Genomic DNA, 15,673 nt, shown 5'->3' on the forward strand with positions numbered 1-15,673 from the left:
AAACAAGATCATTTTCATTATTATTAAGAAAGTGATTACATCGTTAAAGAAAATTACAAAATTACAACGGGTCATTTAACAAACGATCATCATCAGCAGCGGGGTCTTCGGATAAAGCCACAAGTGAAGGGACCCTGATGTTCATCAGCATAGGCTCCACAGCCTTGCTCTTCTGCGCTGCAAGGGGATCTACTTCCTTAGCAATGAGGGCATCCAAGGCCTCAGAAGATTGGTTGTGAGGCTGAATCTTTCTTCAAAAAATAAGCCTCTCCTCCGCCTTGAAAGCAAGAATGGCGTCAACAAGAAGATCGCTCACGTATTTCGAGTCGCAAGCACGACCAACAAGCCTAGGGAGACCCTTCTTCAAAGTCTCAAATTGACACTTTGTCGTGTCACGATCAATCTGACAAGAAGTTAAGCGATCAGTCAAGTTTTCGCGCTCTCTTTCCCAAGCGCTCTTTTCAGACTCGAGGGACTTGACCTTTTCAGCCAACTCCTCAACCTGAGAAGCCAAGGACGCTTTCTCCTCAGCTAGAACCGATGAGGTGCTGACCGCCTCGTTACGAGCCTTTTATGAACATTCGAGATCAGAAGTCAGATGCAAGATGCGGTCATGCAGCTGCTCAGCAGTCAGCGCGCCCGGCGTGGAAGAGCCGATGCCGTCCAGGCGTGTCTTCGCCTCCTTAAGGCAACTTTTAGTACGCATCAAGTTCAGCATAGCCAGTTGAACGTCAAAGCGCCATGCTGCCACGAGGAGGAGAGATGCCCAAAGTAGTTGGGAAGCTTGATGTCTTCCAAGTAGTTGAACTGAGAGGCCGCCTTAGCCTTCGAAATAGACATCTGATCATTCATGCCATAAAACTGCAGGCAAGCTTCTACAAATAGGAAGGCAACTGGTTAGCAACAAAAAAGGCAGCGCAATGTCACAGCACTTGAGAAAAGAAAAATTACCTTTTCCTTTTTTAGCGCGCTTGCGCTTACTCTCACCCTTAGTTGGGGGCTCACTAGCCTTGCCCCCTTCAACGTCCGTCTGATGAGAGTCCTCATCCGCATGACTCTCGCGCTGACTAGCGCTACCAGACCCACTGGCGCCAATAGCAGCATCACCCTGAACTTGCCTATCAATGTCCATACCCTTGTCACCCTGATTCTCCACTTCGGGCGTTTCAGTATGAACGCCCTCGATGTCGCGCGAAGCAAGAAGTCTGTATAGACGCACCTCTGCAAATAAAACATGCTAAGTTAGACACAAGTGATTAAGAGAAAGCAAGTACGAAAATAACGCCCATCTGCCACCTACCATTATCATCGGCATCTAAGATAACTGGCAGGGCAGGCGGATAGGGACACATATTAGCAACCCGTAAAATATCTGAGCTATATTGACGGATAGGGAGTTCGCGGTTGTAAAAATGAACAAGTCTCTGCTGCTCCTCTGGGAAAGGGGAGGCCTAATGTTTAACTGCACATTGGTAGCGTCGGTATACCACGCGCAGATATTTCTATACGCGAGCAGAATAAATGAATCATCGATAAAGAAGAATGAGTTCTTCCACTTCTTGTGCACCCCAGCTTTCAGGCGATGTACAAACATAAGCCTGTCGTTGAAAGAATACCAGCTCTGTTGATTCTTACGATATGAAAAGACGTTCTTAAACAAGTTCAGCGATGGAGGAAATTGGTAGTGCTGGCAAATCATCTCGAAGAGAATAACGCGACATGCGCTATAAGGATGCAGCTGTCTGATGCCAACATTGAAGTGACTAAGAACCTCCATGAAGAAAGAAGTGGGAGGATAGCGCACATTCCCATCCACCATAACCTGCCTATATATACAGTAACCTTACCATCGATAACATCGCTAACGCGCTGATCAACCAGGGGCGCTACAGGATTCAAATCAGCCAAAGGTGGGTACCATTCCACCAACTGCGTGACTTTGCGCCGCGTCATAACAGACTTGATAACCTCATAATTCGGAGGCTCAGAAGTAGAGGACGAAGATACCATCTATTAACAAATAAATCAAAGAATCGTAAGAAGAAAACTAAATGGGCGCTAACCAGAAAATGCTAAAAGACGAGGTCAAAGTAGTAAGCTGATAAGATTTGCACAAGAATGAAGAGCACAAACGAAGTAAAAAACTAAGAAAGATGATTATGAGGTATATATAGGAGAGTAAAAACACGGAAGAGGCCTCAAGAGAAGATTGAAAAAGGGCGGTTGAAAAATGGAAGGCAGAGATGGAGCCACGTGTCGCAAGATGGAAAGGAAAGGGTACGAGGTAACTAAAGGCGGCGAAAACGGTGGAATGAAAACTGTAGCAACTGACAAAACGTCGCTTCGGTTTTTCTGCATTTAATGCAGCATGACAAAATATTTTTTAAATAAATATAAAAATAGAAGAAGGTGAAGGCGCACAGTAAAGAATAGCTGGACATTTACGAGTTGAGTTCAACGCCATGCGCTGTACCTGCGCATACCAATGAATGATAGTTATGAGTTGAGTTCAACACCGTGCTCCGTACTTGCGCACACCATTGAGTGGTAGTTACGAGTTGAGTTTAACGCCATGCGCTGTACCTTCGTATACCATTGAACTGGGGGGACTTAATGATACGCATACCCGATCAGTTCGTGTAAGCACATCAAACAGCACCGCCACGAGGATTTATAATGGCGCGCTAAGGCACGGAGCGCTATATTGGCAACCATGCGCCAGTCCCATTGGCGTGCATCGGCAGCGTCCACATGTCGGGCGATGTTGTAGCTGGCAGAGGACACCTGGCAGACAAGAATTAGAGCCGACAAGAACACTTTTTACTTTTTTCAGATCAGCTCGCCTGAAGACGTACTATTTGTAGGCCATGATCCTTTTAACCTTATTACGTGGTGATAGAAGACAAGAAAGGTTATCTTATAAATACAAGACTTCGTCCACAGAATAAAGGATCTTGGAATTTCACTTTTACACACACATACATTCTAAGAACAGCAGCACATAGCGCGAATATACCTGCGCTACTGGACTCATAGCATTACACTAGACATTCTTGATATATAGGTAACATTCCATGAACAAAAACCCTATCACCTAGCGCGAGCCATCGATGTCCGGTCTACCCGCCGATGGTGGGTCTACGTTTAACCACCCCTGTTGAGATCCTCATCTCGTGAGGGGTTATTCACGGTACTCCAGACTGGAGAGTTAAACTCAATTGACCCTTAAATCCCCCCTTAATGAAGTCAAGCATGGACCGAACCCGACCCGATCATTCTATGCTTGATCAATAAATTTTTCGCATTCAACATTATTACTTTCCATTTTCAATTTCAAAATTCGAATTACCTTCCATTTGTAACATTTTTTATAAACTTTTAAAAGATGCTATAATAATTACTTTCAAATTTGTTACATTTTATAAATTTTTAACAGATGCTATAATAATTAATTTTCATTTTCAGGTTCATAAATTGAATTTGCACCTAATAAAACGTAATTGATAAGAATGCAATTGATGACTTTAGCTGTTAAAGTTCTAATTACACGCATATCACATAATTATAATATATTTTATAATCATTCATCCCAAAATAAGCTCCCAAAATAAAATGTTGCAATGTACCTCTTTCATATTATTTAAACTGATTCCATCGCTGGTAAAACACTGGAGAATAAAAATCCTAACCAAAACTCTTTAAACACAATTCCATCGCAATAGATCGATACCATCGCATTCACTAGACGATCTTCAAAATTTAAATTTCCAGAAATCAAAGGTTGTTAATCGCGGGTGAGTATTTTTGATGTTGTTCTTTGATTTTTAGGTTTGTCATATATCATCTGTTGTCATTCGCTCAGAGTAATCGCTCCTGGATTATTACTCCTCGATTTCAAACGATCTATACGACATCCAAACAATTTTTTTTGCTCTTTTCATCTATTAATCGTGTTGCAGGAGTCTTCCTTCTTCCCGGTTGTTAAAACTCGATTGGGTTGGGGGCAAAAATTAGGGTTTTATGCGATAAAAATCCCCGCTACTGCTGCCATCGCCATGAGTTGTTGGTATTTCTTCTCTAACATTTTATTATTCCTAAAAATTAGTAGATAGTTTTTTATTCTTTTATTTTATTGTTATGGGTTTCGTTATTTAATTTCTAAGATTTTGTTATATAAAGTTTATGAATTTCTTATTTTTTTAATTTCATGAATTGTGTTATTGATTTTAATTTTGTAATTTTTCATGTTTGTATGTATGTGTTTTTGTGCATTTGTTTTTTATTATTGAACAATTTGATAGTTCAAAACTGACGTGAATTTAATAAAATAAATGCTATTTATCACAATTAATCTTAATTATGGTTTAAAATTGAAAAATTGTGGATTAGAAGGTTGGGTAAGCATCATCTATATCCGTTTGTGGTATCCATTTGTTAGTGTTTATGTGAGAAGTTGTTTTGTGTTGCTACCCGAATTTCTGTGTAGTTGATTAGCGTTCTAAGATTTTCATGTCTTCATACAATATTAGTGTTCTCAAGATGTTATTTTTGGTGATGTTATGAATTCAAAAAAGCCTATTAGGTTTTTTTGGTCGTTAGTCATTTGTCTGTTGATATAATTGTCCACAATCTACATTCGTGTGTACCATTGTGTTGATTTAATTGTCCATAGTTTGAATATGTACCACTTTGAATATGTGTCATTTAATCCAGGATACTGAAAGCATATGTCCATCACTTTGAATATGTACCTTTTATTATTATACCTATTTAGATATACAGATATACATTCCACATTTGAGACCTTTGTATTTATGAAAATTATTTTGTTACACATATGAAATTAATGGTGGATTCAATTATTTGAAAGAAAAATCTATCCTAAAATAAATTGTAACAGAAATTCAATAATAAGGAATTTTAAATCAATCAACATATTGATTGATTAATTAATGATAATTCTATATCAATTCTCATTACTTTCCATAATTATGGTCAACCCTGGTGATTATATATAGGTGAGTCATTACTCATTTGTATTCACAATCATAATACAACTCAACAATAACATTAACAAAAAAACTCATCAATGGTAACCATGAATACAAGGTGAAAGTTAGGGTTCATTTTGTGGGAAGAAGTTCTTCAAAAACATATCTCGCCATTTATCAAATCGGTTGATTTACTATACGTTTTCGATTTTTACTATTTTGAAATTCTGTTTGGTGGGATTTTAAATTAGTATTGAAGTTGTTTATATGTGTTTTCTTATATGCAAGTGTTTGATGAAATTACCTTTATGAATGTTTTGACGGAATGTTATTTAGATAATCAAAATAAATTAAATGTGTATTTGGATATTTCAATATCTCTTGCATTGTCAAATGCAGGTATGAGCAATAATAATCTTAGGATCTAGAGATTAATAAGGTATGCACCAGATTTTAAGTTGCAAAGTTCTATTGAAAGTATTTAGTTAGTTTTCATTCATATGAGTAAATTGAAAAACATTTCTAATTGCTGCGAATTTTAGACGTTGAACATATGTAAAAAAAAAAATGTGACAAAAAGATGATGGTAAATTAAATGTGACAAAATGGGTGGGTAGTGGGTCGAACTCGAAACTAATTTGGGTTGATGGGTTATTTTTATATGGGTCAAAATGAGGTGGGTCACTAGATCTGGTTGGGTTGATGGGTCATTTTTATGCAGTATGTTTCATTTAAAACCAATTCTTATTTGATCCATTTGACCAATTACAGATAAAACTTAAATTGTATGGGCCAATATTGACACTTTCAACCAAATTAATACAATTCTTGAGAATAAGGTCTCCAGTTATGTGATTAATATTTGTGTTCTACAGTATTTTGTTTCTAGAGGCCAGCAATTATAAGTCTTTTGACACACCATGACTTCATGCCCGAGCACATATTGGGTCTCTATTGCATTGCTATGGTTTACTATTTGATTGATATTTATGTTTTACTTTTATAAAGCATATAATAAGTATCATAATTATAATGAGGATTTCATGAAAATAATCATATTTTTACAGATTTCGACCAGGAACATGATGTCTCAAAGTGCCTCTACAGGACCTGCAAATAGTTCTTGAATTGCTCATTGGTATTTTTATAATCTTTGAAGAACATAGGAATATAAGGATGTTAAAATTTGATATATTCGAAACATTAAATCTATGTTAGTATGCCTATCGTTTTATGTTTAGCTTTTATATTGTTCCGTTTATCCTTTTTAATGTTGGTAGGCTTTTAATGCCCTGTTTAAGGCACTATGTTATTTGCATTTATGTTTTTATTTGTTTTGATTTTGTCAACGAGTATACATCATTATTCTATGATTTGGTCTCATTGCTGTCAACCATTCAAATAATATAAAATATAAGTTTATGGAGTTTCAAATTTATTCTTGATTTGTCCCATAAAAAAATCTTCGTGATTTCGCGGGCATTAAGCTAGTTAGAGATAAAGATGCCACCGGATTGAGTGTGGACCGGGTTTAGGTAATTTCAGACCTGAACACGATTAATAAACTCTGTCCTAAATTCGGCCTCATGCCGGTGATCCCCCATTTACTTACCAACTGTCGGATTATCGGGTTTTTTTATAGGTAAATGGGAATTCCCATTTAGTGACTAACTCTCGAGTTATCGGGTGTTCTCTCCATATCGAATATCCTTATTGTTAGTCATTCTTATTCACCACTCGTCTATTTCAGTTTTTGTTTCAATAATGCTATTGGAATGAGTACAAAATAAAATTATTATATGGAGTATATAATTATTAAAAAATAGTAAAATATCACATTGCAGCTTATATTATTACATTATATTTTATTAATGAAATTAAAATCCCCTTCAGGTCAGGTATACAGGTACACGATTCGTGTATAAGGGTCGGGTACACACACGAATAGAATAGTACTGAAAAAAATTAAATATATTCACTCATCACTTTTTTTATATGCTGATTTATTATCAGTAACAGGCTTCAATTGACTCATCAAGTTTATTGGATGAAAAATAAAAACCTTATCTATCTAGCTCCAAATTTGAATCGTCAGATGATCTACTAAAGAGTGTGCAAAAATTTTATAATGCATGAGGATATGGGATATCAATCCTCAATTCGAAAAATGAGAAGTTCTACACTTTACAATGTGATCGCGGTGGTTCTTATCGAGATAGAAATGATATTGGGGTTGAAAGAAAAAAGAGCTCGGTATCTCGTTTGGTTGAATGTCCATTTAGAATTATCGGTGGCAAGGGACGTGACGGTATATGGGTATTTAAGCCAAAACATTTGGCTCACAATCATGACCCATCCACTAATATCTCTGGTCATCCGTCATTCAGTCAGTTATCAACTGCCAAGATACAATCTGTAAAAGATATGATCCGGGCTAGAATACCTCCAAGAAAAATTCTTTCTTCTTTACGACAACAAATCTCAAATCTTCCAGCAATCTCTAGAACTATATACAATGCGAAGAAAAAATTTGAAGAGAAACTTTTAGGAGATCGTTCGGAGATTGGTGCCTTATATGAGGAGCTACAAAAAGGTGGTTTTTTGTATGACATTTTACGTAGTTCAGAAGGGCTTTTAACTCGTTTGTTCATTGCACATCCTTTATCAATGAAATTGGCGAAAGTCTTCTCTAATATATTTGTGATGGATTGCACCTACAAAACCAACATATAAAATATGCCTCTTCTTGATATTGTTGGTGTTTCATGCTTTAATACTTCTTTTTACTCCGGCTTTGCCTTTGTAGACAAGGAGGATGAAGAAAATTATATTTGGGCCCTAAATGCATTTAAGGAGATTATTGGACACACAAATCACCCTTTGGTGATCATGAAAGATAGAGAATTGGCATTAATGAATGCTATAACAAATGTGTTTCCATCTGCGGTAAATCTTTTGTGTGTTTGGCATATTGAAAAAAATGTTTCAGCGAATTGCAAGAAGTATTTTGGGAATGTAGAAGAGTTTAATATGTTTATGTTGAGCTGGAAAATGTGGCATATTCAACAACGGAAGCGATATTTTTAAATAACTGGGCTGAATTCGAGTTTACTTACATAAACAAGAAAAATGCAATTGAATATATAAAGAACATATGGTTGCCTTCGAAAGAAAAGTTTGTTAGTCCTTGGACTGAAAGGTATTTACATTTTCGTAATCGTGCATCATCAAGGGCAGAAGGTGCGAATTCAAAACTCAAGATGTATTTACAAAATTCTACTCGTGGCTTTCACAAGGTAATGGAGACAATTTGTCATGCAGTTGAGCATGAATTTAACGAGATTAAGGTAAAAATCGCAAGCCAGAAAATACAAGTTCCTCATTATTGCAATAACCCCATTTATAGAGATCTTTTGTACCATGTATCTCAATTTGCACTAAAAGAAATATGTCAACAGTATGAGAAAATAAAAAAAGGTAATATTTTTATATATTATATATTGTGTTGTTACACAATTTAATATTAGTTTTTACCTTTAATATTTGTGTAAATTTTAGGTACAATGGCTCATTGCATCGATCGTTTTATGACTACTATGGGTCTTCTATGTGCTCACAAGTTGAAAGAATCTAAAGAAATGACATTTTCACTAGAGCTTATTCATCCTCAATGGAGGATTGATACTTCCTCAATGGAGGATTGATACTTTCTCATTGAATTTAGAAGATGATCCAAATAACGATACTTTCTCACTAAATTTAGAAGATAAACCCTAAACCCGTTTATCCGAAAACGATAACATTTTTTTAAACGCGGTTAAATACTTTAAAACACACGATTCTAACACTAGTTTAATATGCCCAATATACAACAAAACACAAGTTTTCATAAAACCAAGTCCAAAATGCTCAACTCGACACCTTTCGACCCGTTGGGCAACAAGTGGTAATTACGACCCATTTACACTACAAACCGAGTTAAAACTCAATAACCCAACCTGATACCAAGAGCATAATTCCGGGGATTTATCAAGTCCCCAATCCGCGTCCGAATATCCAAAGCTACCATATCATAAGCTCAAGCAACTCAAAAGCCTAGCAACTTGAAGTCTTCTCCTTAACAACCGGTACCTATAAAAAGGTAACAACAACGAGAGGTAAGCTTACGCTTAGTGAATGTAATAATTATACGTATACATATATAATCTACTTACTTGCCGAACCCCAACACACACACACACACACACACACACACTTCAATTTTTAACCAATTTTGACAAATCAAAGCCCTAATCCAAGTCTCTCATGCCTCCTAAACACGTTCCTGCTGTAAATTTCGCACAAAAGGTACTCTTTCACGGTTAAAAATCAAGTTTTTACTCGAAGTCAAATTTTTTACTATTGTAAAAATTCATGTTTTATGCCCAATTTTGATTCCCTATATGCTTAGTTAGAAACTTTGATTGATATGTGTTAGTTTTTAGGTTCGATTGAGGCATTTTGGTCCACTTTTAGCTTTTGATTCGTTAGTTTGAGTTTTAGGATAGAAATTGGTGAAATTTTTGGAAACTTGATATCTTGCTCATTTAGGCTTAGTGATTCATCTTGTATGTTTAGAAACTAGTGTTGGAACAATTTAGGTTTGTTTGATTGAAAATTGAAGTTTTGATAAAAATATACGGAATCAGGCTTTAAGTTTTTCCTATAGTTAAAACGTTTTTAAAACTTAGGATGACTTGAAAATTAGTCTAAATTGAGATGCCATTGACTTACAAATAAAATTGGAGCATAGTCTTTGATTTTTCTTATTTTGTACGTTTTGATCAAAATAAATATTTTTCCAATAAAAATGGTCTTAAACCTTGACTTAAAGACGGTATAGGCAAAGTTTTATGTTTAAAAATATTTAAGGTAAATAAAAATGGTCATTAGAATCATTGTATGCTTAAAAATCATCTTACTTTGATCGAAATTGCTTATTACGACTAACTCACTATAATTACTATTTTTAGCATTATTTGTTGCAATCACGGGTACGCTCCGAATTTTCCTTAGAAATAGATTTTTAATAAGTTTAGATATTGTTTGCGGTAATTTTAGCTATAATTGACAATAACAGGATTTGGATAATGCCATTTTTTAAAGCCCTCATTCCGAATTTTTATTTTTTTTCGAAAAATATAAGCATTTTTCATTTCTAAGTGTTATTATAAGTCTTATTATTTTGGAACATAACCTACGTGTTTTGACTCTTGCAGGGCTAATTATCTACCAGAAGAATACGAGTTGCCCCGTTCCATTCACGGGCAAGATAACCCAGCAGAATATGAGCCATTTATGCGTAACTGGATAAATAGGCAAAAGTGCCCCAACAAGTATATCAACTGGGAAATAATGGGTGGGCTGATGAGCTAAGAGGAATCTTAAGTTTTACGGCGCATGGAAAAACTCACAGCGCCTGGCAGAAGCTTTTTGATATTAATGACCGGGTATACCAGGAACCGTTTGTCGAGTTCATGGCAACATGGAATTTCGAAGAAAACGTCGACCCATAGGAATACAACAATCGTCCTTGCATCTATTTCCGCCACCAAAACAACATGCATCACCTAACCCTAGCACAGTTCGCCATTCAGATAGAACTGTATAAGAGATCTCACGTTAACCGCTCAGTGTTTAAAAGAGGATACACCACCCTGAATCCAATTGATCATCAAGCCTTTTGGCAAACCTACACATCCGACAATGAAGCCTGGAGGTCAAGTAAAAAGGCCTCCAATTTTATTAACCCCGTTCATCGCATTCTCCACCACCTCATCGTCAAAACTCTTCATCCGAAAACCCAAACATGCAGGTTGCTTATCTTTTAGCTCAGGCATTCACCAATGAAAAGAACGCACCGAGATCAGTTGCACCAGTCTTGGGAGCCGTTGTCACCAGACCGTCTTCGCCGGATGCATATTTTGGGTAGTGTTGAGGGGTTAGGTTATATAAGGATAACTGAGTCAGAAGAGATCGGGTATAAATTACTGCACACCTGGCAGTACATGCGGATAGAGGATGAGCATTTGATAGTTGCAGCTAATCCAGCAATTCCAGACTCGGTAGATCGAACAATGCCTGGGGTGAGATTTAGAGGATTTAGACCTGACTCAAGGATGAGGGATGGTAAGAGGCGGCGAGGTTCGCAGGAGCCGCGGGATGAGGATGATCCCACAATGTAGGGTAGGCCAACTGATACCCGTCGACACTCATCAGTAGGTTAGGAGGATCGGCCACGCTTTGAGCCGTATCATTACCATATGGGGATTTTTCTAGGTAGGAGAGATGGTTCGCTGAGGCTGCTATCTTTCAGAATCTAGATCATTTCTCGCATTATGCAGGGAGACAGCTTAATGTCCCCCCCATCCTCACGAGTATCCGTTGATGTTCGCCCTCAGAGACCCTAGAGGTGCAGGGCCTAGCCATCAGTATCCACGACCTCCGTCTCCTCCTCAGCATTATTACACCTAGCGCACGGTCATTCCATCTCCTCCAAGGGAACAGAGCACAGGGGCCGAGGATTTGGTCAACAACATTTTTGGTCAGACCCGCGTCAGCACCCAGATAGACACATACACCGATGCTCAGACCAATGTATGGGATCAGGCTGCGAGCCAGTATATGGCTGAGGATGTTACACATGGTATGGGAGGAATGGGTATGAACCCGGATTGGGGTCGAGATCTGCATGAAGGGCAGGGATGGCTTACGGGGCCTATGATTCACACCAGCACTTCATCGCTCACTGGACTGATTGCTCGTTCAGACGAGATTCGTTTCAGGATATCTTCAGGTGTGAACACTTCAGAGTTGGCACGACAGTTCACCACCGAAGAGGAGATGGCTGACGAAGAACAATAAGTTCTTAGGAACCCGAAGTAACCCCGCATGAGCGTGTCATAATCTCATCCGTCACACCAGCCAGATCGGATATAATTCTCCCTATCCCTATTTCAATTTATGATAACTGATAACGCCAAAATTATACATGTTTATTGCCATTATTTTGATCCAAAGTTGTTCCATTTGTATGTAATTGTTGTACGTATGTATTGTAATTCATGTATATTTGTAAAAGTCCATTGTGAATGAATAAATGAAGACCAACAGCAAAAACAGAGTTAAAACAAAGATTGAACGTGCAAAACAGCCCGAAACCACTGAAACAGGTCCAAATGTGGCGCATCTCTCTTAGATGCGGCGTATCTATGCTCCGAATAACTCCCGACAGTTTCAGATGCAGAGCATGCAGAGTTCTGGACCAAAACAGCCCCAGATGCGGCGCATCTGAGATGGATGCAGCGCATCCAAGCCAGATGTGGCACATCTATCCCAGATGCGTCGCATCTGACCCCCTGCCGATAGTCCTGAGTGCAGAATCGAGCTGGAATCTACTGAACGTAAAGAGATACGGTGCATCCCAAAGAGATGCGGTGCATCTGGTCACTTTCTGGCCAAAATACCTAACTTTTGAGGCTATTTAATGGAGCCTTTGGTTACTTACTTGAGACACCTTCACTACTACGTTCTCCCTCAGTTCTAAGACAATTTTCAAGGTTCAAGGAAGTCTGCAAATCAATCTCCACTCTTTCGACATCAAGATTAAGCTAGGATCGTTTATCGCAATTGGGACTATTGTTCTATATTTTTTTAACATGAATTCAACTTGTATTTACTGTTTCATTAGCTCTACTATGATTATGTTAGGCTAAAAGCCTTGTGTGTTTGCTTCAATGTAAGATCTATGGCTTGGGATTATTCTATACTTTGATGTTATGTTAGTTATACATATGTTTGATTGATTTAATTATCTAGTTCAACCGTAAGAACCATTGTTATGCTTGTTTAGATCATTACTTCAATTATATAGATTGCAAACCTATTAATGTGAGTTAACTAGGAAAACAATCTATAGTTCAATATACCTCTAGACGATTAGATACATACACTTAAGTGATTTTGTTATGTGTTTAATTCGGTAATTGAATAAGTTCCAAAGCAACATAGTTATGAAATTACCTCAAGTGATTGTTGTAATTTAGGTTTCACGTGAGTTTAACCGGGTTTAATCTAGTTAGTTAATCAATCTAAACCACCATGTTCTTTCAAAAGATCCATAGTTGTAATCATCCTTGTATCCTAGTTCAATTATGTAAGTTATGACTTGATTTATGTGAATTTATCAAAGACCATAGCTTATACTTCAACATCTTGCGATCTAGCCACCTATATGTGAGTATAGGATGTTAATTGAATGATATTTAGGATATACAATCATGTAGTTTACTTAGAGTGACCTTAGTAAACTAGGTTTTATGTGAATTCAACCACGAAAGAATCCTGTTGATTAAACATAGCTCTTAAGTTTATAGAAATTGTGAAATTGATATAAACTGCTCTATTGTAACTATAACATAACGGTTTTAATTATAAAAGAACAATCCCTGTCATTTATCAAGCAAAGAAGTAAACACCGCATTCTCATTCTTGTTAATTACTCTATTTATTTACTGTTTCGTTAAACAAAAATATAACTTCAAATACAAAACCCCCTTTTTAGAATAATTAATCGTTGTGAAATCCTTAAAACAAACTTCTCCCTGTGGATCGAACTGGCCAATTTACTTGCTAGTTACTACATGATCGGGTTTGTTGCCTGTATTATGTGTTAATTATTAAGCAGATTGTCTACATTTTAAAAGTTACGTTCTAACACACCAACTTTTTGGCGCCGCTGCCGGGGAGCGGTTTTGTTAAAAGATTTTAATAAACTTTGAATTATTCGATCCTTTTGTAGGAACGTTACTTTTTATTGTAAGCTTGTGTTGTTGCAATTGGTTTGTTTGTGATGTTGTGATTGCAGGATAGGTATTAGTGCATGAATCTACGTTCTTCCAACTCTAATTTAATTCCTTCATATCCTGAGCCTGAAAGAGAACTTCATGAATGCTTAAGAGCTCAAGAAGTAGAATTTCTTGCTCAGGGTTTCGAATCACTTTCATTAGATTCTAACTCTGAACCAATTGTTCAACCAATCATCGAGCTAGTCATTAAAGAAGAGGAAGAGATGACTACTATAAATCAAATGATGGATGATTTGATGAAGGCAACAAGGACAGGACAAGGCCACGTAATTGTTCAACCTACGATGACTGATGGCTTTGAAATAAAGGGGCAATTTCTCCACATGGTGACTAATACATGCCAAATCGGTGGAGCCCCAAATGAAGATGCTAACGAGCATCTTCGTAAGTTTGTAAGCATTTGTAAGCTTTTCAAAATCAAAGATGTCTCCGATGAAGTTGCATGTCTAAAAATCTTTCCATGGTCCCTAAAGGATGATGCAAGAGATTGGCTGGACTCATTACCAGAAGGTTATATTGAAGATTGGAATGACATGATGGACAAATTTTTGTCAGAATTCTTCCCTGCTTCGAAAGCAGCAAAATTGCAAAGTGATATAAATCACTTCAAGCAAAAGTCTAACGAGACTCTTTATGAAGCTTGGACCCGATTTAATAAAATGCTTAGGGTATGTCCTCAACACGGGTTGAATGCATTCCAAAAAGTCCAAATTTTCTATAAAGGAGTCAACGTGGCTACCCGGAAGGATATAGATGTTGCAGCAGGAGGATCAATCATGAAAAAAATTGCCCGAAGACGCTCACACGATAATTGCCGATATAGCAGCCCATTCTCATAATTGGCATCAGGAGATGGAATTCTCTAGATCGTCAACAGTTGCTAATGTCAAAAGCAATGATGAAATCGCTGCATTAAAAGTTCAATTGGCAAATCAAGCAAGGCAAATCGAGAAGGTAACCAAAGAAATGCACGCTATCAGGGTGGGGTGCGAGTTGTGCCAAGGTCCCCATCTCACGAGAGATTGGGACCAAACGACGATGGAAGAGCAAGCAAATTTCTTAGGTTACTTGCGCAAAGGTGAAATGAATTTTGACGACTTTCCGGCGGTTGAAGCAATGAAGCGGAAATATCCTCCTGTCAACAGTTATCAAATAGGGGGACCTTCAAGTTCAAACAACAATTACCACGAAGGAAATGTAGGTTACCAAAATAACCGGAATTTCCAAAATCAAAATCAAAGAAATACACCACCGGGGTACAATCATCTAAACAATCGTAATCAACCTCCACGAAATTACCAAAATAATTTCCAACACAATCAACCACAACCACAACCACAAGCACATGTACAACCACAACTCGAGAAGAAATCCAGTTTAGAAGATCTTTTGAGAGATTTTATGGTTAAACACGAGCAAAATGCGGAAATTCAAACTCAGCAAATTCGCAATCAACAAGCTACGATTCAAAACTTAGAAAGGGATGTTGGAAGGATCTCACAATTACTAGCAGAGAGACCACCTGGTGCTCTCCCCTCAAATACTCAAGTGAATCCCAGTAACAATCAAACAAGGAATGAGCATGTAAATGCTATAACTACTAGAAGTGGTTTAACCACTAACCCGGAGACTCTTAAGTCCCCGGAAGTTCCTTTGTCTCCTTCTGTTTTGCAGGTACCTGTTGATGTAGATGAGCATGTTGAAAAAGAACAAGAGAAAGATGATCCACCGGAGGTCATATCGAAGAAAAGTGAAGAACCACCAGTGAAGGTGTAC

The 15,673-nt window shown here is 37.4% G+C and overlaps 1 protein-coding gene across 1 annotated transcript; it reads left to right on the plus strand.

Annotated features, from left to right (window-relative positions):
- The first annotated feature begins 2,230 nt into the window (after positions 1-2,230).
- Positions 2,231-8,695, plus strand: LOC139875872 (uncharacterized). Its single transcript, XM_071863163.1, has 7 exons — positions 2,231-2,346; positions 6,885-6,897; positions 7,011-7,029; positions 7,129-7,632; positions 7,798-7,937; positions 8,036-8,468; positions 8,550-8,695. The coding sequence occupies exons 1-7, from the start codon at positions 2,231-2,233 to the stop codon at positions 8,693-8,695; spliced, it is 1,371 nt and encodes a 456-aa protein (XP_071719264.1).
- The last annotated feature ends 6,978 nt before the right edge of the window (positions 8,696-15,673 follow it).

Source organism: Rutidosis leptorrhynchoides, chromosome 11 (assembly GCF_046630445.1).
Source record: "Rutidosis leptorrhynchoides isolate AG116_Rl617_1_P2 chromosome 11, CSIRO_AGI_Rlap_v1, whole genome shotgun sequence".
NCBI lineage: Eukaryota > Viridiplantae > Streptophyta > Magnoliopsida > Asterales > Asteraceae > Rutidosis > Rutidosis leptorrhynchoides.

What these genes read in the sequence shown, in the direction of transcription:
- LOC139875872 (XM_071863163.1), top strand. Translation starts at nt 2,231, where the DNA reads ATGGAAGGCAGAGATGGAGCCACGTGTCGCAAGATGGAAAGGAAAGGG. An exon ending in TTCAGAAGGGCTTTTAACTC is followed by an intron (nt 7,633 to 7,797) that starts GTTTGTTCATTG and finishes TTGCCTTTGTAG; the next exon opens with ACAAGGAGGATGAAGAAAAT. An exon ending in GTATGAGAAAATAAAAAAAG is followed by an intron (nt 8,469 to 8,549) that starts GTAATATTTTTA and finishes TGTAAATTTTAG; the next exon opens with GTACAATGGCTCATTGCATC.